A 27,140-nucleotide genomic window follows, 5' to 3' on the forward strand; every position below is an offset into this window, starting at 1 on the left:
TTTTATTTTAGACTTCTACATGCTTGTTGCTGCATTTTCTTCTTCAGACGCAACAGGGTATGCCATTTAACAATCAAAATAACATCTACAAAACAGAACATTTCTACTGACATAATTTTCTACGAAACACAGGGCCATCCAATTGTTTCTAAGTATTTCCTTGTACTGAACATACTTTTACTGACATCATCTTACTCTTAGAATAGTACCAACCTTGCTTGAACCCAAAATAATTTCATTTATGCCTTTATCTGACAGGGCTTTGCACACTGGTATGCAACTGTGCATCTACAAATAGAATATTTAAAAAACAAAAAATAAACAAAGTATACTAACTTGCAGATGTGTCCTAACAAAAGACTTCTTCCCTGTGTAATCAAAATTATTTCTCATTAAGAAGTACAGTAACTGTGAAGCTTCAGTACGAATTGAACTCAGTTTGGAATTACAATACTTCAGAATTTCATAGCAGAGTGCAGAACACATATCAGCTCTACCTTCATAAAATGTAGAAGGAAACTGAGGAAAAAATAGAAAAGAAAGAAGTTATTCATTAAAACTAGCTTAAGTTCTTGATAAAATAAGCATGTAAAGAAAAATACAAATATATTAATACTCCCAAATTGTGGAAAAAAAATGGTTATAGTAGTTAATGACACAAAATGATTTTAGAGCAATTTAAAGGACAGGTATTCCACATTGTTGGGATCAGATCGGTTTGAATTTGGGATTTTAGTTCTTAAGTTTTTACAGAAGTGTATTAACTAAAGAACTGGATAAGTACTTGAAGACTAGTTGTTTTTAAACCTCTTACCTTAAAAATAAGTGCCCTTAAAGCTATGAAGACATTTTTCAATGCTGTTTCAGACTGATTCTTTTGAAGGAAGCAGAGGTATACATCGAATACTTTCTTCATCAGTGGATTATGCCCATGATCAGTCAGTAGTTGATTCTTGAAATTGATAGTGAGAATTTAGGATTATTATACTGAGATACATTTATACTATTCTAAGAATATACACAGATCATCCAAAAGCCGCAAATTAAAAAAAAATAAATCTGCATAGTATTAACACAATGTTTAATAATACAAATTGAATTTTAATTAGATATTTCTAATACTTCATTAACCTTGCTTATAAAGAAAGTTTTGGCTTCTGAGTAGACTTATAGAACACAATTGTTTTTAACAGCTGTTAATTAAAGCAGTTACTATTAACAGTCCTTTGGAGGCACACTCAAAGTATTAACACAGTTTGGTTACACTGGCTTTAGCAGCTGAGACGGGAATTTTCTCATAGCAATACCTCCTACTACAATCTTCTCAAAAAAATCTCCCCCAAAACCAAACCCCCACCTACTCACCATCTTTCTTTACTGTCCTAGAACTAAAACTGAAAGGGCTCTTAAGGACAAAGACAATAGTTACTTTTCAGGGTTTTACCTCCATCAATATTCTCATTCTAAGGCATGCAATACACAGGGTTACTCTTGATTTCTGTATCACCAACAGCTGCCTTCTATCCAGACTTTTCTAAAAAAAAAATCTGGTCTTCATCAGTTTCTCTAGCACGGGTACTAGCTGTGCATCTACTTTTAACAGCTCGTATTGCTTCTGTTTTGCTCTGGGGACCTGTTTTCTCCCTTTGCCCACTGAGCGTATGCACTAGGTTCCTATGGGATCCTAGGACAAAACCATGAGGTTTCTCCCCTTCCAAAACACCAAAATAGTTTAATCAACTCGGGCACTGCTCAGTCCAGTCCAGGGAGTCCAGAACTGAGAGGACCATGTTCAGTATTGCTCCCTCTGACTCCACTGGCCCTCTGACATGATTCTACTAAGTCTTGCACCTCTGCAACTCCCCTCTGCACACTCTACTCTTCTTTGTCATTACTATATACAGGTATCCAAGGGGCATGCTGCAAGGCAGCTCCATCACTATCTCAAGTTTTAAGGTAATATTAACTCAAAGAATCTAGTTCAACAATTTTTTTTAAAAAGATTCTTGAGGCCCAGTATAGACCTGGGGGTCTTGTAGCATGCCTTAAGCTCTCTCAAACATGGAAGAGACATCTAACTGCAGATGTCTCCTTTGCTATTTATGGAGACAGAAGAAATTCTGCAGGCTAAAGAATTTCAGCACAGCCCTAGGCATTTCGAATGTTCCTCAATACTAAAAAAATTGAAGGAGGCAGTCCTCCCATTAAAAGCGATTCTGATAATGTGACTTGCAGACCAGAAGAACTCAGTGTGGTTTCAAGCTTTTTAGATGCATAGATACAAATGCTTGCAGGAGACCAAAGGTCTCCAAATGCTATGCAGTAAAGCCGCAGGCGGGGGCCATTTGAGAGGAAGCTAAACATAAATGGTTGGATATAATCTAATCAGACTATTTGGTCATAGGAAAAAGTTTTATCTCTTGGAAGAGTATACAGATCTCTGTAGATGACCCAAACCTAAACACCTAACTGCAAGTTCTAAAAGATGGTAAGGCTTACTACTTCCACATTTATAGAAAAACAATGAAAAGCTGTCTTACAAACCCTATCCTTTTGAGGAAATTGATATAATATCCTTTCTTCAGATGTCCCAAGATCATAGATAGGTAGTTCACTAAAACCACCTAGAATAGTAGGAATTCACACAGGATCAGTTAAAATTCTACCAAGAAGCAGACATTACTTGTGATTTGCCTGCTGTAATAGATAACACAGATCTGGATCCCCACTGCTGAAAGATGACCTCGAGGGAAAAAGGTTGTCTGCCTTCTATATAACATGCTAATTGTTCCCAAAGAAGCAGATTGGTATTACTAATCCTGTGGCCTTTTATGATGTAGTGACTGCATCAGTGGACAAGGAAGAGCTATGGATGTCACCTATCTGGACTGATGTAAGGCCTTTGATATGGTTCCCCACAACATTCTTGCTGCTAAACTAGAAACATATGGGTTTGACAGATGGACTGTTAGAAGGGTAAGAAATTGTCTGTATGGCTGCATCCAAAGAGTTACACTCAATGCCTCAATGTTGGAGTGGAAACCAGTAACGAGTGGTGCCCCTCAAGCACCCATATTGGAACCAGTACTACTTATTTTCATGGATGACACAGCCAGTGGGTTTGAGTGCACTCTCAGCAAGTTTGCAGACGATACTAAACTGAGTGGTGCAGTTCATTTGCTGGAGGCTTCCCTGTAATATGCCATTCAGAGGGACCTTGAGAGGCTTAAGAAGTGGGCCCACGTGAACCTCATGAAGTTCAATAAGGCCAAGTGCAAGGCCCAGCACCTGGGTTGGGGCAATCTCCAGTATCAATATAGACTGGGGGATGAATGGATTGAGAGCAGCCCTGTAGAGACAGACTTGGGGATGCTGGTAGATGAAAAATTGGATATGAGCCATCAATGCGTGCTTGCAGCCCAGAGAGCTAATTGTATCCTGGACTGCATAACAAGAAGCATAGCCAGCAGGTCAAGGGAGGTGATTCTCCTCCTTTACTTCGCTCTCATGAGACCACACCTGGCGTACTGTGTCCAGCTCTGTGGCCTCCAGTATATGAAAGACACAGAAATGTTAGAGCGGGTCCACAGGAGAGCTATGAAACACTGGAACACTTCTCCTATGAAGAAAGGCTAAGAAAGTTGGGGTTGTTCATTCTGGAGAAGGGAAGGCTCAGGGAAGACCTCATTGTGTCTTTTCAATATATAAAGGATGCTTACACAAAAGATGGAGAGAGACTTTTTACCAAGGCCTGCAGTGACAGGACAAGGGGCCACAGTTTTAAACTGAAAGAGAATAGGTTCAGATTGGAGATAAAAAGAGGAATGTTTTTTTTTTTACAATGAGGGTGGTGAGACACTGGAACAGATTACCCAGAGAAGTTCTGAATGTCCCATCATTGCAAGTTTTCAAGACAAGGCTGGATGGGGCTTTGAGCAACCTGATCTAGTGAAAGATGTCCCTGCCCATGGCAGCAGGGTTGGACTAGATGATCTTTCAAGGTCCTTCCAACCTAAACCATTCTATGATTCTATGATTTTATGTATTTTAGTGCAGTTGACTGAATAGAAGCTCCTAATGCTCCTACCTGTTTTGTTTGGATCTTAAAACTATTCTGGTATACTCTTACCTACTTTCTCAACATACTAGACACAGATAACCTTAAAGGGCTGTCATTCCAAGCATGATGGGCAGCTGATAACTAAAAGATTAGTGTTCATTCTTCTTTACATCTTTAAAACTAGGTATCTTCATTTTCAATTTTGTCATGAAGTCTGTAGACAGAACTGATTCTAAACTCTAACTAAATTACTAATAAAAGGAATCTCATTATAAATAAGCTCATGTTTTCATAACTAGATTAAAGTTAAGACACTAAATTTGAATCTTCAAGCAAGGATATGGATACATTGCTCTAATTAGGGGAGAAACAAGCTAGAGGTATCATCTCTCCTTTTTATAGCTTCACCTTTAATGTTTTGAAAAGCTCAAAAAACCAGACAGGATGGGTATGCAAGTGGGCGTGCTATAAAAAGATTCCACAGGAGAGCTACAGTAACTGATACAACTAAGAAGAAGTCTTATTAGTGGACAAATTGAAATAAAGTTACAGAAAAGGAACACAGACAACTTACTGTTAATTAGTGAGTGACATAATAGAGGAAGAAGCCAAGTTCAACATAAAAGTCTGATAGTGTCCAATTATGAATTATGGTTTTGCCATACAATAGATCTTTCACCCTCCATGGCCTTTAAAAGACAGTTTTACCACTAATATTAGGTAGACACTAAAGTTTCTAGAAATATTTTTAGGAAGTTAGGATGAGGAAGGAGCTTTTCCCACAGATTAATACTGATCAGTAAGGAGTCTGCGTGCAATGTGTAACTGAAGCCCAAGCATTTTGCTGCGAGAGGTAATCAGCTTTTCCATGACACAATAATGAAATACAATGCTGTAAATGCTAAAAATACAATACTATATCACAAGAATATAAAATATAAACATAATTTAAAATATTTTTTTTTAATATTTTTTCTAAAATATAATTATGGGAGATGTTAACACCAAGTCAAGAACAAACCTTAAAAGCCATTGTGAATAATGACAGAGTATCCAGAATTGTAAGGCAAACTTCAGTGGCAATATTTGCTTCAAGTAAAGACTGGTGAAGAACATCTGCATCTGAATGGCCATAGCCTACAGAAATTCCAAATGAAGTGTAAGTGCTGGATATACTCATTTAAGTGTTTCTCATTTCCAAAAGACTTGCCAAACTAGGAAAAGATTAACAAGTAAAGAGCCTGACAGAAGTTAGTATTCAATACATAAAAATAATTCATACGCATTTAACTATTTTTCAAATAGATGCATATAATTATTCTAATATAATTTGCACAATAAAATATATTAAGTACAAATGTCAACAGAAGCATTAAACAGCAGTTAAAACAATAAATGTCTGATGTTTCATATATGTGTATGTATGTATACACACGTGTATATGTATGTACACAGTTATATATATACACATATATATTCTTAAAATAACTGCTGCAGTAGGATGGAGCTGAAAATATGTATCGGTAATTTAGCGCTGTTATAATAATCTCAAAGTCAATCATAAGTCAACCATTATAAAAATACAAAACACTAACTGTTGAAGGAACACAATCATGTACTTATATGCAGCTAAAGACCCAAGTAATTAACCCTGCTCTGTAGCAATACCATGCAATAACTCCATATTTATTCAAAATATTTTATCGCTTCTAGCCCCATACTGTATTTAAATAATTTTAAAAACATATCCTGCTTCAGGACTGGTTATAATATGTTGTTTACGTTCCCTAACGTTGATCTTTAAGAACCAGATTGACAGATGTACCCTGGTTGCTTTATAAAAATTTGGTCTGGATCATGTTTATATGCTAGATTTACAGACAACTTAGCATCACTAAATCAATGACAAGCACGACAAACTTGTTGAGACCAAGAAAAGAACAGAAGAAATGGCATATTCTTTTGTAATAATGCCTGGCCACTTCTTTCTGCACTTTCTTGCCTCCCTGGCTGAACTAGGCACCCATACCCATAACCTGCACTTTCTTTGGATTTATACAATGTTTCTGTTAGGAAGAATACATCTCTTTCCTATCATCTTTTGCATTCTCCCTGCCTCCACCTCTTCCTCCTCCCATGTATTTTGTTTGTGGTTTCAATTCAATAAAGCCTTCACCTCTAATGACAGAAAGCAACAACTGGCATTTGGAAGTAAGCTTTAGCACAACAGCCATTTGCCAAATATTTTTTCTTCTAGTAAAAGTGTTCTTTTCCTTAAAGAAATTAAAAGAAATTTTTTTTTTTTTTTTAATAGCAATCACCTTTGGGTGACCAGAAATCCTTAAATTAGCCTATAGTTTCAATAATGTTGAAGATACCAAGAGATGATGACTATTTTGAGAACTGCATTAAGGACAGGGGAAATATTCTTTAAAGAAGAATACGCATGCTAAAAACTATGCTTGTTTCAATTTTCTATTATTTTGGAGAAGCTAATATTGTATTCTTCATGTCTAACTAACATACTGGATTCTGTTTTTCATGTGTAACTTAAAAAGAAACTATGGAACTACAATTACCATGTGTAATATGGACATCTGCCTGGACACGCACACAAACACGCACCCATACATTCACACTGCTGCAGAGTAATTGGATTTAAAACCATCTAAGAACAATGAAAATGGAATAATCTCTAATGACAATGATCATATCCTGCTACTACAGATCAGGGTATATCTCTTGGATTTCAGTATGTTTGCATGTCACTATCCTACTGAACGTCCTCCTCTCCTCCAGCCACAACAATACACATATAAATCTAAATTCTAGTAGTTGTATTGAGATGCTTTAGAAATTTGAACAAAAGGCCTTCTTTCATACTTAAGCAGAAAAGTATACTGAAATTCCTCAGAGATGTGAAATATCACTTACAGCATTACTTCAGTTCTATTTCTTGCTTAAATGATTAGAAAGGGAGAAATTAAGTTTATTGTTTAGATTTATAGACAACTATCTTGCCAAAGAATCATAATTTTAGAAACAAGTAAAGTAACTATTTCCACAGATACATCCTTCCTGTATGTATACCATACAGGATACCTAAAAAATTTATTCAAGTTCTGAAAACTACTTTGGATACACAATACAGGCAGACTAAATAAAAACAACAACTAAATAAACAACAATGACAACTAAATAAAAAACAACAACAAGACCAAAGATGTAAAAATCAATTTCACGGTTGACACAGTTTTTAGAGCAACATATTTTTACTTTGCAAAACCTCGGTCAATACAAGGTGTAATATCCTGATATTCATTAAATGTTCAAAATTAAAAAAGAAAGCTATTATCACTTTACGCAAAGTTATCTGAATGAGACACCTTCTTTCATAGTTTCCTTCAGATGGAAAAGAACAGAAAGTTTCTTTTTACATAAGCATGCGTTTATTAAAATCTTTCAGCTCACTGTTTCCTAAAAATCAGTAAATTCTGCCAAATTCTGGAAGTATGAAATATCTTTGCGCTGGGTCCAGAAACAGCTGCGTTATTTATTTCCCAGGCATGTTTTTTTAAATTAGTCTTTATCTACAAAGTATTTTACCTTACTGTATGTATAGTCACATAGTGTAAAAGCTCTTTTTGTATATCAAAAAACATCTAGAAATTTTTGTGATACAGTAGTAGCAGATTGATCACAAGAAAAAAAATGTAATTTGTACAGCTACATAATTTTCTGACATTTTTAAAATCAAAGAATTGCATTTCTTATATTTAAACAGGCATGAGAATGCATTTGTAAATAGGGAGGTTTGGTGGGATTATTTTTTTTTTTAGTTTTCCACTAGACTATGTGGTAAGTCTTGTGCAATTAGGTTAACTTGCTTTGTATTATAGATAACGAGCTAAAAGATTTTAAAGGACAGTTAGATTTGCTTTGGGAAATAGAAGGATGAACAGAGTGAACATACAGTTGACTCAAATAATTGCTTTACTGCACACAATTCTTTTCTGTACCAGTGTTGCATTTTACTGGATTAGTCAATCAGTTTCATTGGTTTTTGGAGATGAAAACTGAAAAACAGTGCTTCAGAGAACTTTACATACAGTATATTTTGCAATTTAAGAGCAGCATGTTTAAAAAGATAGGCCAGAAGCAGATTTAGTTTTCAATACAGCAGTCTTACACAAACTGACTTCAACCTGATTTAATCTTACCATTGTCTACAGAAATTCCAAGAATACTTGATATCTTTCTCACACTGAAAACAGAAAAATCACTTCATTATTGGACGCTTTTTCACTTCCAGACAAACCAAATCATGGGCTTCACAATCTCTGTAGAAATTCTAAGAAATTTATTTCTCCTTAGGGGATGCCAAAACATGGAGATATGGTCAGAGTGCATATTTTTACTTTTAGACTAATAATTTATAAGACCAAGTAGGGGAAAAAAAATAACGCTTAATAAAGCAAATAGAAAAAATAAGTAAATTTTGTAACTATATGCAGCACAAAGTTGAAGGGCATCTAATTTTATAATTTTAAAATACGCTGTAGTTAACCATGCTCCATGTTATGGCATCAGCCAGCGTCGATTGTTCTATCACAAAGCAGGGAACAGACCATCGACTGATTCCAGCTATTCTTTTGACCTAGAACAATAAAAGTTATTGAAACGCACTGGTGTGGCTCTGGGTCCTGCCTCTGGTGTTGTGGTACTGGTTGAGGATGATGAATGTTATCATGTCATGAGACTTACTGTGGTTAAAAGTGAGAGAGTTATCCAGGCTGCTCAGCTGCTGCAATCTGGCATGCATCATTCCTGTTCTGTTACGGGAAACAGGCAATGTCTGAGATTTTCGATCATGAACTATGGATCCCAACCCCTCCTGGTTCCTGCAAGATGGGTGAAATGGGATAGAAGCAAAAGTTAGACATGTCAAACTGCAGCAAGACAGGAAGTGTTAGTTAAGCACAAGAAGTTTTATAGAAAGAATTATAATGCAACCTATTTACTGTTTTATTTATAAAACAAAAATAGGTAGCTTAAAAAAAAAAAAGCATCACAGCAAACTCTTTCTTAAAACCTCAAAGCATGAAAGCAAAAGCACACAAGCAGTTGCTCCTGAAGTGCTAAATTTACTTCAGAGCTTTTGAAAAATAAAAATATTTGAGAACATAAATATTCTGAAAATATTCAGAACTCAAAACCAAATCCTCTAGTTTGATTGTAAAAATTTTAGAAAAAAGTTAGAAAGACACACGGTGGTAAAATTAGAAAGCATACATGCAACAGGAGAGCAGGAATTAATTGAGGTATTATCATATATATCTTACCCAAGCAGGAAGGGAGAAGAGCCATATACTTTGTTAAACTTGCAGCAATTAAGTCAAGAAAACAGAAAAGTGATCTGTGTTAGCAATCAGTACAGGCTAACTTCCTATTGTGTACCACCACCAGAGCTGATGAAAAACGAAAACCAGTGCTTGAATTACAGAATTCCCTGTTCCCTTTCATTCTGTCATTTGTGTATTTTAAGAGTACATGCATTGATTGTGATATACTTCAGTGTGATGACCATGTGAAAAGACTAGAAAGCTACATTAACTGGGAAAATTCAGTACCTCTGCAGAACACCAGATGATTTCCATAGCTTAACAATTTTAGTGTTAACATGCAGTACACAGACTAGGTGATCAGTAAAAAAAAAAAAAAGAAAGCGTGGTAGTCTTCTCTACAAACCAGTCAAACAAATTAGTTTGAAGAATTTTTACAAAAAGCCTGAAAATTAGAATACTGTAAATCCAGAGTTTGATGTACATTTAAACACAAAGTTTACAATCAAAACCTTAAGAGAGTCAGATTTATTTTGGCCTTTGATTTTTTTTTTTTTAGGGTATGCAAACAGAGATGAGATTTTTTTTTCTGAAAATTCTCCAAAGGGATAGTCATTTGTTGTTTGTAGAAAAAGATTCACCTATCATTAAATCTAAATCAAAACCAAAAAAGCTAACATTTTAGTTAGAATGCTTTACCACCCAAAGTCAGCAACAACTTTCTCTCTAAGTTCAAGAGGGCCAGAATTTCAACCCCACAAGTTTAATTATAACAGTATTACTATGTTAACCACAGTGTAAAGCCTAAACAAGTTGCTATATTTTACTCTATTAAAAAACTACTTTGCATTAAAACCCACATTAATGCAAAGATATTCAAATAATTTAGTACATGTTTCTGATTCCCACAGATTTTCTCCTAAACAGGCTTCAATGGGAACATAAAGGTATCTAATGCATGTTCTAATGTACATTAGATGATGTAACATCTAATGATCTAACAGACTTCAAATCAAAAAACAGCAGCCTTAGAATGTTCACTACTCACCTTTCAGTAAAAACGCTATATATAAAATTTCTAAAATATTTCAACAAATATGATTCTATGGCCAAGTGAATAAACAAAACAATTAAATCATAAAACTTCTTCCCTAAAGACATTATTTCCAGGAGAAAAATACTGTAAAAGATAGCATTTAAGGGGTGGATTTTATAGTGATTGATAATAAACACAACACACACACACCATTCTTAAACAGATACCAGACTTTCAGACAGGATACAGATTTGTTAATATAGTAACCAGTTACTTACTTTGAAGTGTTACGTATCATTTCACAATAATTCTTATATTCATGCAATTTATTTGTAATAGAGATTCAAGGCATATTGTGCAGGCTATTACTCTTAGTGAATAAGACACCAAAATTTAAATTCCACACAGTACCTGGCTATGTATCGTTTTCCCATGTACTGGAACTGATGTAAGCATACTCTGCAGAGAACACATAAGTCAGAGAAGCAACACTTAAAACAATCTCTTCTAGATTTATTTACATTGGAATTATTAAATTATTATTTTGTTTAACTTTAAACTCTTACATCATAAAGCTTCTTTATTTCTCCCACCCTTAAAATTAAAGTTGAAAGTAAAACCTAATTTGCCAGGTGCCTCTGCTTGTCTTCACAACTGGTAAGTACACAACACTGATGACTAATAAACTAGAAGTCACACTTTCAAACCAAGAAAAATGGTGTGAACAGAGGGTGTAATAATGATTTTATTTGACTCTTTTCCCACTGTAAGTAATTCTCCTAATAATTTAGAACATGTAATGCAACTTCTCTTGCCTCTTGAGAAGAATATTCTGAAAGTTGTTCTTTAAAGTGTAAATCCAAACTGAAAGGCGGTTTTCAGTCTTTTCTTTTCCATGTACCAGTTGTGAATGAGGGAGAAGACTGGCAAACAGCCTCTTCAACTCAGCTCCATTTTGTACTCAGACCTTAAGTAGATTAGCTGTCTCCAAACTGTGGAGTCAGAATGGCGTTTGCCTCCTCCAAACTTGTCACTCTATTTGCAAACAAACCTCAATTCCCCTTTCTGATATATTCTTGTCTCTAGATTCTAAGTTTTTCAGAAAAAGTTCTTTGCATGGTGAGTACCTACCTACCAGAAACACTGTCTTACTGCGGTAATGAGAAACTACTGTAATGACCTGTATTAATAAAAATCATCATCAAAACAAACATTATTTGCATTGGCAAAATAGTCCTAGAATTAGAAGAGGTAGACTTTTATGAGCCTTGTTCCTGCTGTAGTTTAAGGAACTGTAATATTATCCACTACACTAATGAGATGGAAATTTTATTCTGTATTCCGTATACTGCTATTGTGATGGAAATCTTCTTTGATAATTAGTAATTTGAGATTACTGATTTGATCACAAACCAATCCTAACCGGCTCTTAAATAAGAAGTATCTAATGTCAAAATGCAGTTCACCACTGATTCTGGCCAGTTTATACCTCACGCTTCAGAGAGTCTACTAAGTAGGCTCATTTACTTGTTCAGCTCTGTCTCTGATACACTCAGTATCACGACAGAGGTACTCAAATGAAGAGTTAAAACACTATCTACAATATATTCCTAAAATAGACCTTGAGTAACACATTCCATAACACAATTAATAACTGATATTATATTGATTGAGCCTCTACTACAGAAACAAAGGAAAGCAGTCCAGTGAAACAAGCAAGGCAAGCAGGATGGCCTCTGTGGTGCACCACTTCAAGCAAACAGCATCTTCTTCACTTTTTATTAATGTATCAGTCAATTTTCACGAACAAAGTGTGCACAGGGATGGAGTGTAGCCATTGATAACAAATACTGGATTCATCCTATATCTTTTCCCTTACAGAATGGCAGAAGACACAAGAGGAACGCTCGGAGGATGGTTCATATCCCTTTGTTTCTGAAGTTATGCAATTCAATCAATTTTGATATGCACCCATGTAATTTCAGCAGCTCATGTTACAAGATGCATTTTAATGCAGACAGGTAACAATACAGGTGGCTCCTCTTCCACGACCATAGCAATATTCTGAGCACCACTCACTGTTTAGGAACTTCCCGAGATCACTTCTGTGTAGCCTAATTCCAGAAACTATCATGGAATTGGACAGACATGCAATTTATGCACATCAAGTTAAGGACTTCTAAACAGATCAAGATGGGATTATTTTTTCAAATAAATAAAAACAAACATAAACACACACTTACATCCACACTCATGTTTTTAACAGGATAGCTAAACATATGATTTTAAGACCAGCTCAACAAAAATCTTACTCTGTGATCGTGAAAAAGTCCATGAGTTCAGATTTTGTAGCTTTGTTCCAATATGTAAACAATGCATCTAGGAAAAGGAAAAATATTAAAAACAAGACAAAAGACAGCAAACACAAAAATATTAAGAGTTAACATCAGTTCTTAGTTTTCAGATAATGAGGATTCAGAGAATCTAAAAATGGCTTGTGGGGTACAGATAATTATTACTATTTAAAGTTTTCCTTCAAGCTGATTATACGAATGCACATATCAATTCTCCAAATGATTTTCTACAGTAAGCTTTTAATTAATCCATAATATTCCCATACAATTTTGTATTTTAAATAGTAATAATTATGTAAGTCAGTAGTGAACACAGTGTTCTAAAAATATAAGACTTCAGAATACTTTGGATTGTTAGTCCTATAACCTGCTTCTTTATAGATTGGGTCTCAACAGTTTTTAAATTGAAATTTATGATGTCTTCTTTTTAATTTACAATGCTTTACTATGGATACATTTTTCAGCACAGGTTTCAGATTTTCTTTATTTGCACTGATTTAAAAAATGGCTATATATATTTTATAAAGCTTGTAGTTACCTAGCCAAGTCTTTGGTGTCTTGCCAAAAATGTCCAAAATTAGCTAACAAATCCAAAATTATTACAAAGATGTGTGGCAGAGTTTATTTGACACTTGTTCTTCTCCAGGAGAATTGAGACCAAAAAATCCCCACTGTGCTTATGTAAGTTTTAACGTGAATTTTCTAGAGATTACAACTAATTTTTACACGTTTCAAGGTGTAAAATAATGAAAAAGATATTTTTGAGTTTTACTATTCTTCTTAATTAAAATACATAAAATAGTATTGATGTAGTTACATTAAAATCTAACGGTGTGACCGTATAATGAATACTTATTAACCTTTCAATTCTTATTCTTAAGTGGTGCAATCAATTAGAGTCCAGGTTTACTACATAAACGTGATCTTTAGAAATTAACATCTAAATAGGCAGAAGAAAAAAAAATTAACTACTTTTGATATGTTTAGCACAAACCAAAAAATTCAATGTTTTTACCAAAAGGGACTTGCCCTCTATTTTAAATATTGATCAAGGATAGGGATGATTCCGAGTTGTATGATCCTAGTAAAAACTTAAGATTTGTCATTCATCCAGTATTTCTATACCTCCACAACCTTCTCCAGGATAACATGACTCATTCAAAAATTCAATGGATCATCTCACAAACATCCCTAGAGAATGAAGAAGCATTAATATCCCCATTCCAGCCATTGAAATAAACACAGAGATCAAATCATTTGGTTCCTTGTCATATAGGAAGTTCTGCAGAATGGGGGAATGGACTAGCCCGAGACTTTTCTACTGATCAATGAACTATTCTTCACCTCTGTTTCCCAAACCGGACTGTACAACCACACACAAATACTCACTTTCTTACCAAGTCCTTTAGTTAGCCTCAAACTTCAAAGGAATAATGACTATTTAATGCCTGCAAGGTTTCAGTCAGAGTTTAATTTGATCAATCACACATACTTATAAAACACCGCACAACATGGTACTTACACCTAAAATACTCAGCTGATTTTGAAAAGGCATTAAAATCACAGGCATAACTCCAAAACATGATTTTGAATTTATGAAGAATAGGTGGAACTACCTACCTTCTGACATACTTCTTAAAATATGAAGGAAACACATAAGCAGACTTTTGATCTCTGCTTGATCAAGTTTGTCATATCGAACTACAGAACTTCCTAAAGTGCTGCTCTGTTGGTTCTGAAAAGAAAACAGACATATTTGGGCTGAAGGCTGATTTAAACTGATAATAAACTAAAACGTTTTAAATTGCCTTATTAATTCCTGCAACAGAAAAAGGATCTCAGAACAGAGACAAAAATGTTTCATGTAGAGACAGGTCACTAAAACACACATTATACACATGAAGTATACCAATTTAAGCCTCTTCACCTTTGTTTATTTTTATGTTCTCCTTTGTATGATTTTTTTCCCCCCAGAAGGAGGAGTAAGAAGAAAAATTACCTAACAGTGATTATTAATCCAGTTAATTATACACCAATACCCACACTGTAGAAGTCAGGCATGCCCCTTCTGCTTACATGAAATACTTTAAGAATAAATGCTACTGTTAGGTGATACATATATGCTGCTTTGCTTTTGAAGAGACTTTACGCTGAACTGTAGACAGACCTGCCTCTACAAAATTCTTTCCATTTAAAGGTGCAAGAACCTCAAGGAAAACATACATGAATGGCAAGAATACGCGTTCTGGAAGATTACCTACTGATAAATAACTTGGCCTTGCCTGGGGGGGGAGGGGCGGGGGGGGAGGGAAGTCTTTCTTCCTGTTCATTTGTTTATACAAAATTCCTGCTCTTGTGGGAATTTAATCAGCAATGCTCAATATTAGAGTCTGTTCAAAAAGAAAAAAAAAAATAACTGATCTTTCAAATTGTGTACCAGAAAAGGAAAAAATAAAACTGTGAGAATATATAAATTGAACCTTAGGCAAAGACCTATCTGTAAAAGAACAATTTCCACACAATCAAGTGTTACAAAATCCTCAGTCTGAGGATTTAAATGTTTGTCTAAAGGATATATTATGCCCTTTTCAGTGCCTAATTCTCACATCCAATATGAGGCCATTATGCAAATAGAAAATGAAACAGACAGACAATAAGTTTGCTGGAAAGTCAAGAGTCCGGTACAATTGACCTGTGAACTCTAGTTTCTACAAGAAAGTTGGAACATCTTGGCTCCATGACCTTTTTAAGAACACATACCAGTGTTGAAAGAAACCCTTCATATCAAAATCAGAAAAAAAATTAAAATAATAAAAACATAGACTCAAGGGAGAAAAGCACTTGGTTTCACAAACCAAGCAAGAAGTGCCAATACCTCAAGGGTAGAACAACCCTTCCAGGAATGCTCGTCACTAAAAGCAGGAGACATGCTAATCCATGAGGGAACATTTCACAGCACACACATCAATCGACTGCCGAGCCCTTTAACACATTTCATGTAAAAAGGAACAAATTGCTGTCCTAAAACAATCTGCGTAAACCTGTCACATACTAGTCATTCAATGGATGCGCAGTGAAACTGAATGTGAAACTATGATTAATACTAGCCAAAAGTTACTGTAATTTAGGAGCAAATGGACACCTATATAAGCTTGATTATTGCAGATTGTAAAGACCTCACAAACTGTTTATCTTTGAACTCCCTCTGGTGAACAATGAGGTGCTACTCTACAGCCTTATGGATACTGAAATAGAGCAGGCAATTAATGGGTGTCAGAGAAGAAACAGAATTTGAGTTTCCTAGACTTTCAGATACTGTCCAGAGCACTAGATAATATTCCCTCTAAAATAGCTGAACATGTACATAGATAAAACTAGGACTATAGCTACTCACAAGCTTAATTTAAAATCATGCCAATAACCTATAAAGTATTCACATATTAAAATAGAAACTGATATACTTCCAGCCAATTCTGATTCCACAAGTATAGTTCTACAGGTTATTCTGAAAGAAAATTAGAACAAAAACATGGCTCTTCAGTAATGATATGAAGCAATGAGCAAAAATTCGAAGATAACGTGCATGGAACAACTGATCTACTAGAAAGAAAGTTTGGAAAGCAATGAATAAGAAGCCAGGATTAAGTATTATTCAGGGAAAATATTAACACGCATGCAAAACATAAATCCTGTATTACCTAAACTGGCAGACCAGAGTAGAATTTTCAAAGGATGTTGACTCCTCTGAAAACCCTTTTACTTGGTAAAAACACTACACATTAGTAATTAACAACATGACAACTAAGTAATAGATGACAGCATTGCCATTTAGCAACAGTGTATGCACAAGATATTTATTTATTTACTTCATCAATGTCAAAGAAGATTCGTTAGTTCTATATATATTAAAAGACCCTAAGACTCAAATTCTGCGAATATTTAAGCTGATCAGATTTTTATGCTTTAATCAAATCATGTACATGAACTAGTCCAGGTTTGGCATTTAATGGCGATTTACATGGATACATTGTACATATTTGGCTTGAGATTCAACTGTTGCAAAAAAGTGGCAAAACTACCGATCACACAGTTCACTCGGAAGCTTAACTATACCAAGCACAAAAACCAAATACTTCTTGTAACTGAAGAGAGAAAGCGGCATGCAAAACTTTCTCTGGCACAGCTGGAATTGTCAGAAGTGAAAAATCCATAGTAACACGGTTTTTCTTTGCAGGGTGAGAATTTTCTTCTTCTTCTCCATTAGGGCGCATCGCATGAGCAGAGTGCCTTCTGAGAAGCTTCTCTCTCTGCCACACGAAGGCATGTCAGAGTCAAGGGGAAAAAGTTAACACGTTGTGACTTGCACAACAAGATCTAAGAAAATGAAATGTGATCACTATCAACACAAGCTCTAGAAAGACATGACTGAATACCTTATAGTTACTGCAGCCAGAGCTCCTAATTTGTAACAGCTTTAAAGTGAAATGATTTATAAAAGTCAAACTAATATAAAAGAAATCACCTAGAGAAAGCACAGCAACTGTTTTTTTAACATTTAAAACATACTACGTATATTGTGTATAGGATGGAGTGAAGGTCTGCACAAAATCAAAAAAGCTGTCCTAACTAGAATTCAGTTCTCAAGTGAAATTCAATACACTTCACCTAGTGCCTTTATCTACCAAAGGAAAAAACAAAACCTCCTTGTTTATGTCTCTACATTGACAATCTTTTTCTATTTTCTACAAAACAGCTTAATAAATGCAATGCAAAAAGAGTTCATACGATAATTACTTTGCAAAAGAAAAAAACTTATGTAAAATTCTGCTCTACATTTATTCTAGAAAGCTCATTCCCAATGGAGATTACAGAAGTTAACTCATGAGAATTAAGACGAATTTTTAGGAATATACTTTGTGTTCTCCGTTGTTTTTTTTTTGTTTTTTTTTTTTTTTGTTTGTTTTTTTTTGTTTTGTTTTGTTTTGTTTTTTTTTTTTTTACCTTGTCAAGGGAATTGCTCTTGTCACTTTGTCTTTCTGGGAGACTGTTTCCTGAGTCTGTACTTATAAGAGAGCCTCTTGAGTCAGCATTCCTCACGCTATTAACATTTGGAGTTGACGTGGTGTATGGGGAAGCTAAAAAAAAAAAAAAAAAAAACAACAACCCAAACCAATACAAAAATCACAAACAATACATACACTGAAAAAAGTCACTCCATAGATCAGTCAGACTTCTAAACCCACCATATATGTATATGTTTTTTAAGAAGGCAAATAATTCCATTTATTTACTTTTAATGAAGACAAACTTGTTCTAGATTTTCAGGAAAGTATTTATGTACGTACATACACACAGACCTATGTAAAACTGCATACACACATGTAAAAACAGATGTAGCAGCACACACACACTTTCATGAAGAAGCATGTATCTCTAAAAAAATTCCCCTTCCCCATTTTTCATCTGGTTTTCATTTGTTTTTTGTTTTTTTTTTTTTAATTGGCTGGTGACACATTACAGCAGACAACAACAAAAAAAACCACATTAAGACGACAGACAGAAGGATGCCCACAGGTGCGTGCAAGCAGCACTCCACTTGGAGAGGCTGTCTCTACCATCATGTGCGATCATGGATTATGGCACTCTTGCCGCAAGTGACTAAGGCTAGTCTTGTCTCCTATTTCTCTGCAGCAAGATAAGAATGATCACCTTCGAAAAAGCAGCTCTCTCCAGGAAACAGCTTTAGTTTCAAATAGAAAAGCAAAACAAAAACAAAAAAAATCCCAAAAGAAAGATTTCATGTACAGACTGTGAATTCTGGCCCACGCTGAACAGCTAACTGCAGTAGGGTTCTGTTAATTACAGCAGCAATAACATTCAAGTATACATGCAGAGAGCAGCCAAAGTTGAACACAGAACAATTATTTCTGGTAACAAACGAAAAAGGAAAACGGTTCCTTTTTAAATTATTGTATTTTTTAAGTGCTTACCAATGCCAGAGATAACACCAAATAGATCTTTAGGAAGATTGTTATCCAATGTGTTTCCTGATTTTTGTGGTGTTACTAGCTGACTTGCAGTTGGCAAATTAAGTGCATCATCCTTTGCACTCTGTTCGGAAAAGAGAGGAAAATTAGATTATTGTGAATATGACATACTTTATCTTCGAGACTGGTATTTGTTATATATTTGTTTCTTAAATTTTAATTTCTATTAAATATGCTCAAAAGGAAGGAATGAGATGTTCGGGTATTTGCACAAACTTAAGATCCCTCAGGAAACATTGAAGAATTTAATATTCCATTGAATTTTAAACACTATAAAACAGATATTGCCCGAAGATCCAAATTACTTTTATTTCAAATACCCAAACATTTCTCTTGGTGGAAGGGTATCGTGAATTTCTTGATAGCAAATGGAATACAGCAAGATATGGGCAAAAATAAAATACATTAATAATAAAATCTTCGATTCAAAAATTGTATGCAACTATGATATATCAATATACATCTTCACAAATTCCATTTGAATTCATTCTCCTGTAGCCCTCTTACACTAGAGCTGTTCCAAAAGCACACTCCTTTAAGGTTAAAATTTTTTCTCTAATTTCTAGAAAATTAAATTTTTTTTTTTTTTGTGGTCCATTTATTTCAGTGTTAGACTAAACTGGAAAATAAGATCTTTTTAAAAATCTATGACCAATATGCATTTTTTTTTCTGCTGAACAGCAATAGCAACTAACGTATCTGTTGGGATTTGAGTCAACATAACTATGTGTTAGATGTCGGGAGAGTATCCTCTTGCATAAAAATGAAGTACGTGCAAGTGCCTTCAATGCCAGAATCTATAAGAATAGAGGCAAACTGTTTATACAAACTAGCAGGCAGACTAAAGGGAAGTGTAATTTTTGAGTAAAAAACAGAGACAATTTAATGAAATCTCCTCTCACAAAAAAATGTATCAAAACTGGTTAACAGATACAAAAAGGAAGGTCATTAAATTGTAGAAACAACTGATATTTTTTACTTGAAATACATTGTTCCTTCAGCTATTTTGGCTGCTTTTCTTGGAACACTCAAAAAGATGCAGCAGGTCCAATCCTGTTTGGTGTGTAGTTTGTATTGAAACACAGACACATCCACCAGAGATATAGAAAAAGTGGATGTGACATGGCAGTATGATCACATGGCATTAGAATGATGCTGTGGCAATCTTTGTGACCTAGCATTCTCCTAAGACCTTCAGAGGTTCATGTAAAGATCAATAAAGGCACCGTAACCTGTATGTAGGACCAAATTAACCAATTATCATGTTAGGCGTAACTTAGCTGGACCAGAGAAACTGCAGCCAAAATCATGAAGGTTAACTAAGCTTTTAATCTTACAGTTTTCCACTAGACTTTGAGGAACCTGGCCTAGTGGGAGGTGTCCCTGCCCATGGCAGGGGGGTTGGAACTACATGGATCCTTAAGGTCCCTTCCAACCCGAACCATTCTATGATTCTATCAAAAGCAAGGAGTACAAACTTGCAGAATTCTGAAGCTTATGAAACTCTGTTTGCCAGAAGTATGGCATTCCATATACATGTTACCAATAAATTATGAAAAAAATAATTCAGAATATCAAATAGAAATGGTCACTCACGTTGCTGGAAGGGTTAACAGGAAATGGAGACACATCTTTAACATTGATTCGCTGAACATTTTCTATGAGCAGTCCAAAGAGTGGCAAATACATAGTGGCTATTCTTGCTTGATGGCTCTAAATAGAGTTTAACAGTTCATTATCAAATTACAGATTTAATTTTTAATCATTAATTTTTTTTTATATTTTTAATATTTTTTTAAGCTATTCACTCCTAAGTTACAAAAAAGGAGCATTTAATAAATATTTGCCAAGCCAGAGCCCCCATTCATAAGTTCATAAAAGGCAAAACGAGTGATCATCACTGCATTTAATTCTAATTTACAGAAGGTCAGTAAATTTTATTTACTGTTTCAACATAATGCAGAAAAAACCACTATATTAATGTGACTTTAGCTAAGACAAACCAAGTAAATAAATATTATGTTAGCTTGATAAATTAATGACATGTTCCATTAAAATTTTATGGCTTCTCCACAGCACAGCTGATGTTAAGAAAAGTCAAGAAAATTAAAAATCACTCAAAAGCTTTCTTATACTCATTTGACAAATAATAGATGATGGAAGGAAAGCTGCCAAATATTACTAGCTAATGTTTAATGAAAATAAGAGCTTTAAAAACATTCGTAAAAATCTGATTACTTTAACGGTTAGATTATACTGTGCTAAAATATAATAAACACATGTAACTATGTTAGAAGGTGCCTTGTGCTTTGATTTGGTAAAAATATCGGATTTACCAATTCATTTTGATATAATTTTCATACATATTTTTAATCACAGTCTGAACAGAAATAGCATTGCTGCAAATTAACAAGTTTTTTGTGAAAGAAAAAAAAACTTTCTGTGTGTGTGCAAACTTAATATTTATTATTTTGTACTACTAGAATAGCAATACACTTACCCTGGAAGCATATCTGTCATCAAAAGAATGCTTTATCATCAAATTCTTGAGCACACTAATAGCAATCTGCCGCACGTCTCTGAACTCCTGTAATGCATTGCCCACCTCCCTCAGAAGCAGTCCCACTAAGAAGTGATTTTTACAGAACTCATCGGTTAATGAGTAGTCCAGGTGAAGGTCTGGAAGTAAAGTACAAGTTCTATGTAAGGAATGGTATAATTTAAATCAATTTGTCAGTTAGCTTAAGGCTGAACTAAAATGTTTCCAACATTATTGACAAATTCATATATATTCATACATATGTAACATTTAATCATTAATATACCCCCAGCCCAATTCACTGCATAATGATGCATTTATTAAAAAGACAAGGATAACATATATTCAATCAACAGAACACAGATAAATCTAAATATGTTATTTTAAAAAGATACATATTTTAAATACTGCCCAATATTCAAAAGTGTTCCTATTAAATTTACTTGGACCAGCATCTTACAACTCCAAATTCAAATTTTAAGTCTATATTGAGGCACTGAAACACTTATAGTGCGCAAAGGTTGTGCAAATTCTATCTTTCAGGAATTTAGTTGCATGGTAGAAGTATAATTTAATTTTTAGTCTGTGGTTCAGTCCTAGATTAGTAAATTTGAAGGAGACCAGCTACAAGAGCAGTTTCCCAGGGTCTACCCTACATAATACTACTCCATCAACAACCTGAAAGAGGAGAATGGGGTGCACCCTCATCAAGTTTGTGGATGGGGTACAGTCCATACGCTCAAGGGCAGGGCTGCATTTTAGAAGAATCTAGATTCTACAGGAACAGGTCGACAGAAAGGTCAATTAAATTCAACGAGGACAAATGCCAAATTCTGCACCTGGGATGGATGAACTTCCGGCAATGGTACCAGCTGTGGAATGACTAGATTGGGAGCAGCTCTGCTGAAAAACACCTAGGGGTCCAGGTGGACTGTAGCTTCAACAGGAATTAGCACGGCATCCTGGCAACAACGAAGGCTAACAGCATACTGGGATGTTATCAACAGGATCATTGCCAGTTTACCAAGGGAAGTATTTATTCCCCTTTACTTAGCACTTGTTAGACACGTGTGTAATACTGTGTGTAGTATTTGTGCCTTCCTAGTACAAGAAAGATCTTAACTTGATTGACTTCAGTGAAGGACCACCAAGGTAGGTAGAGGGCTGGAGCACATGCCCTATCAAGAGAAATTGAGGGAACTGAGCTTGTTTCACCTGGAGAAGGGAAGGCTTGAGGTGACCTGAGCAGGAGATTACTACAGACCTAATGAAGTTCCTTTTAACCTGAATGGGTATATGAAAAATGGAAAAGGAAAAAAAAAAAAAAAAAAAAAAAAAAGAGTACGCCAAACCTCACACTGCACACCTACCTACAGGAGTCCTGCAGGCTTGCACAGCTAGTGAATTAAAACCTAACTCATGAAAAAAAAGCAAACTTAATAATCATAGCAGGAAATGGAGGCAGAGTCAAGGATGTAGTTTACCATTTCTTTTAATGACTAGATACTTTGGGTAGATTACCCTGCTGCCTAAACTATTCCTTTAAGTTTAAATGAAAAGATTACAACTTCAGGCTTCTGTTTAACAACTTCAAGGTTTCCAACATCTCATCTGAAGTTACACAGTCTACACATCTAATAACAAAATGGTGACATCTAACAGACGTACCATACACTTCTTTGGAAGAATTTACCTTGATATCTCTGAACTCTGCCTTTTCCAAACGGCATTGGTAGATTCAGAGGTATGTAGTGCTCATGATTACAGACCACACGGAGAAATTCAAATTTGAATTCGAAAAGAGTCTGCAAAAGTAATTTTAAAGGACAAATTAAACAACTGATGCAGTGATTTGAATAACACATTCAAACCAGCTTTCTAACACAAAAGGGTGATTTCTCTCAGTCTTGCAGTATGAAGGATATAGACTTGTCAAAGTTCCATATGTCAGTATAAAATAATTCCAGCATAATTCATACTTGATAACTGGATATAATTCTATTTACTGTTCCCATTATCCAAAGTTTACTAGCACATTACGTATTGATGTAAGAAAAGTTCGGACCCACAGAAGAAATTCTTTGGACATCTGGTACATGCTTTCACCACTAGAGTAAATGTATACCAAAATTTATCAGATGTAAATTCCAACTTTGGCCACTCATATTCAGGCTTAAAATTTCTGCTTAGTGTTGCACCCCCACCCCCCACCACTTTCACAATACACACACTCTAGGGTGATAAAGTTGCCATCTTCCCTGAAGATGGGAATCAAAATATGAAAGGTGATTTGATGGGAAAAAAATGCTATAGGCACAGCACAGGGACTTTTAATGTAACTAGGAAGAAGTCTGAAGAATTAACACAGGACTCTATCCACATGCATCAAGAAGAGGCAGCTCCTAAAAGTAGTTTTTTCAAAAACACTGAGTACCTTCGGATCTCCTGGGGCAAAGCAGCTGATGTAGTTATTGATTTGCTTGAAAACAAAGCCTCTATCCATAAAAGTAAAACACCTCTGGGGAAAATAAGCAAAACCAAGATAGTGATGATTTAGTACTGTCTCAGTGCTCAGTAATGATATTTCTGTATTTAACAAGTTTATTTTCCAAACACATTATTGATATTTCAGTTTGAATATAAAAAAAATAAAACAATCAAACTAAATATATGTATACATATATGAATACCAAATTTTCCCTTAGAGTGCAGAATATAAGCAAATTGTAAATAAAAAGCAGTTTGAAGAGAAGAGCTATATCTTGACAGAAATGAAAATTACATGGCACTAGCAGCTTTATCCACCATTCTATTTCCCATCCTTTTTTCTCCCTACTGGATCTTATTGGCTGAAAAAGGAAAGACACTGAAAGTCTGTCTACATAAACAGCATGCAAATAAAACACCACTTAATGTATGAAGCTGTTATAGGATTAGAAGGCAACCTAGATAATATTTTTAAAGCAGAAAAAAAAAAAGAAAAATCAAAATACATTTTGGATAAAATATAGATTCATTTAAAAATTATCAAACTTTTGAACAGATGTCTTCTTGATTACAGAAGATGCAAATTATACTTCAATGCATTTTAACTTGGACATAGAATTATACTTAAAAAGCATGATGCTTATTCAATTTTATATGAGTGGGTTTTAACACTCTTTAAAATGCATGAAGCAGTATTACTGAAAAAGTAACCGCAGAGCCCAAGTCACTTGTGTACTTACTTTTATAAAGGCAGCAAGACTATGGTTTGCATTCTTTGAAGCCTCTGGATTGTCTCTGTACTTCTGAGTGATGTGTGGCATTAGCATATTAACAACTGTTTCAACTGCATGATGAAAGGAAGCAGAAAATCTCTGGTTTCGCAACAGCTAGAAACAAATTCAGACATAATATTTAATATAGTTTATAACACCAAAATATATCAGAAAACTTACTTTAGATAAGATATAGATAACCTGACAGGGAGAAGGGAGACAAAGAAAGCTTTCAAATTTTCTCGTTTGTCATTTAAAGCAACATTTTCTTTAAATTCAAGATCTTCCTGAACTTTCTAGACTGAGGGTGAAAAAAGAGCATTTGGTTAAAAGAAAAATATTACAACATGCACTAACATCTGTTATTAAAATTCAGGCAAGGCAGTCTTTGATGACAAAAACACATGTATAAAAGTTTGTAAGTGTAATGCATTAATAATTTTGTATACTACACTAAACTTGATGACAGAAGCCAAGAATAAAAGGGAATCTTTTAATTTTATCCATCTTCCTTTCCAAAGCAGACACCAGCTGGTTCACATACAGTAACTGCATTATCAGACTCCCTTTTCTATTTCGAAAAAATACCCAGTTTTTCCTGTTCTGCAACTAGCTTTTTAGTAACTCCTTTGCCTTTTTCCATTGTGGAAATTCTCATCCATGCTTCTTTCTTTCTCTTGCTCATCAGTGACTTCAAATCCCAGCTCTTCGAGGCTTCAAAATCTTACTCTCCGTGTTTTTAAGTTTCCACAATCAGAATTTTTTCCTTTGCTTTTAGGTAGTTTGCCAGTTAACTTAAAAGATTTCCTCTGCGTTCACAATTTCCTCCTTTCCCCTCACCATCCCCTACCTTCAATGATTTTGTACATTCTGAACAGTATTGGTCAGTAAGTTCTCTTCAGTTTTTTGGCACTGCAGAGCCTCTTTTATTTCTCTACATCTTACAATCTTTAATAAGGATTCTGTCTTTTGTCTGAAGGGACTTAATGACAGGTGGTGTGAGGCTGAAGAAGTTGATGTTATCAAAAACTGTTTCAACTGTACAGTCATTATGTCTTTTCTTTCTGAAAACTGAAATCAAAACATCCAAGTGCTCTGAATACTTTGTTACTTAAGTAAGTTATTTTAACTATATTGAATGCAACATTCCTAGGCAGAACAAGTCATTGTCAAGGCCCTGCATAAATCAATGATTACACAATTTGCTCCCTTGGTGTTGGAATTCCAAAGTCTCTAGTTCTATTTTTTTTTAATAGATATTAAGGTTGAAAAAGATCCCTGAATAAATACCAACACCATTCGTTAATGAAATAACAATTAACAATTAAAAATTCTGTTGGTGGATATGCCATTCAGTGTCCTTGTAACTCAGCCTTTGTTGGACAGTAATTAAGTATTTTTAAAAATACTACAAAATTCCTGCTACAGAAATAATTTTGCTGCACCCATAAATGCACGTTTTTATCGGATCTCATAAGCAGGAAATATCTGAATTCATGTTCCATTTATTCCTTTACTCAGTAAGACAGAAAAAAGCTGGAAAAATAATTTATTTGATATCTAAGGGGTTTGTAAATCAAGAAGCGATGTTCAGGAATGAGGATACGTGCAAACAAGAGGTGAATTCTGCTCCTTTTTCTTTCATGTCACAGGGAAGATGACAACAAGGTTAGTTCTAAAAGTGGAAACATCTTTTTTAACATGAAATGTGGAGACAACAACAAAAATCTGTCATAAAAACTCACTCCAGTAGTTTATAAGCTACGAACCTTACATCATGTTATTGCAGGGGAGGAATGGGAAATAACAGCCATTCAAGGTGATACACAGGAAAGTACTAGAATCTAAAGGGGTCCGTTAAAAGAATTTCTTTCCTTTGTACAATTAAACAGTTCCTATTTGGAGCCTGCTTTTGAAGATACAATTAAAACCAAACAAAATATTAACCTGAAATGAATGAGGTTCCTATACAATAATACACCTAGCATGCAGAACTTTCTATTGAGTAGGACAACAACAGAAACCAAACATACATTTCTCAGTATCATGCTCAGGGTTTTGGGGGTGGGGTTTTTTGGGTTTTAGTTTGGCTTGGGTTTTTTTTTTTTCTGCACGCTTCTATACCTACAAGTCCTAACAAAAAACATGGCATCATTTTGGTAGTTTCTGTGCTGCATAAGAAAATCTCTGCATGAACTGTTATCATCGTAGGAAGATTTATGGCCATGGAACCTACTAAGTCTATAAAAAAAACCTCACTGTGCATCCTTATTTTCTGAAATAAAATGGGGTCTCTTATAGAGTTAAAAGTACCGTAAGTATTTAGATCAAATCAAAGAGATGGAAGTCTTTCTGAGTATTAGTTTTGCCGACCCCAATTCACACCATATTTCCATAACACCAGGTAATCAAATCAGTCTCAATAACTGACACACTGTTCCTTTAACAACTTTGTTTTCCCTAAAGTGAAAGTCTTGTCAAATTGAATTTGTTCCTCAGATG

General features: G+C 34.7%; 1 protein-coding gene across 6 annotated transcripts in view; it reads right to left on the reverse strand.

Moving 5' to 3' along the window:
- DOCK9 (dedicator of cytokinesis 9) overlaps positions 1-27,140 on the reverse strand; it is a 137,001-nt gene that overhangs the window by 29,732 nt on the left and 80,129 nt on the right. For 2 of the 6 annotated variants that reach the window (XM_054195854.1, XM_054195844.1), the window contains exons 28-41: positions 24,606-24,752; positions 23,813-23,896; positions 23,072-23,183; positions 21,340-21,518; positions 20,436-20,552; positions 18,783-18,903; positions 17,794-17,927; positions 14,413-14,527; positions 12,751-12,817; positions 10,850-10,897; positions 8,281-8,324; positions 5,082-5,197; positions 815-952; positions 337-519 (exon numbers count right to left, since the gene is read on the reverse strand). In XM_054195854.1, the coding sequence (XP_054051829.1) occupies positions 337-519; positions 815-952; positions 5,082-5,197; positions 8,281-8,324; positions 10,850-10,897; positions 12,751-12,817; positions 14,413-14,527; positions 17,794-17,927; positions 18,783-18,903; positions 20,436-20,552; positions 21,340-21,518; positions 23,072-23,183; positions 23,813-23,896; positions 24,606-24,752 (1,605 nt within the window). Of the gene's footprint in view, positions 1-336; positions 520-814; positions 953-5,081; positions 5,198-8,280; positions 8,325-8,824; positions 8,962-10,849; positions 10,898-12,750; positions 12,818-14,412; positions 14,528-17,793; positions 17,928-18,782; positions 18,904-20,435; positions 20,553-21,339; positions 21,519-23,071; positions 23,184-23,812; positions 23,897-24,605; positions 24,753-27,140 lie in introns of all 6 variants that reach the window. The other 4 variants (XM_054195826.1, XM_054195835.1, XM_054195821.1 and 1 more) reach the window with 2 other exon arrangements.

This window comes from Rissa tridactyla, chromosome 1 (assembly GCF_028500815.1).
Source record: "Rissa tridactyla isolate bRisTri1 chromosome 1, bRisTri1.patW.cur.20221130, whole genome shotgun sequence".
Taxonomy (NCBI): Eukaryota; Metazoa; Chordata; class Aves; order Charadriiformes; family Laridae; genus Rissa; species Rissa tridactyla.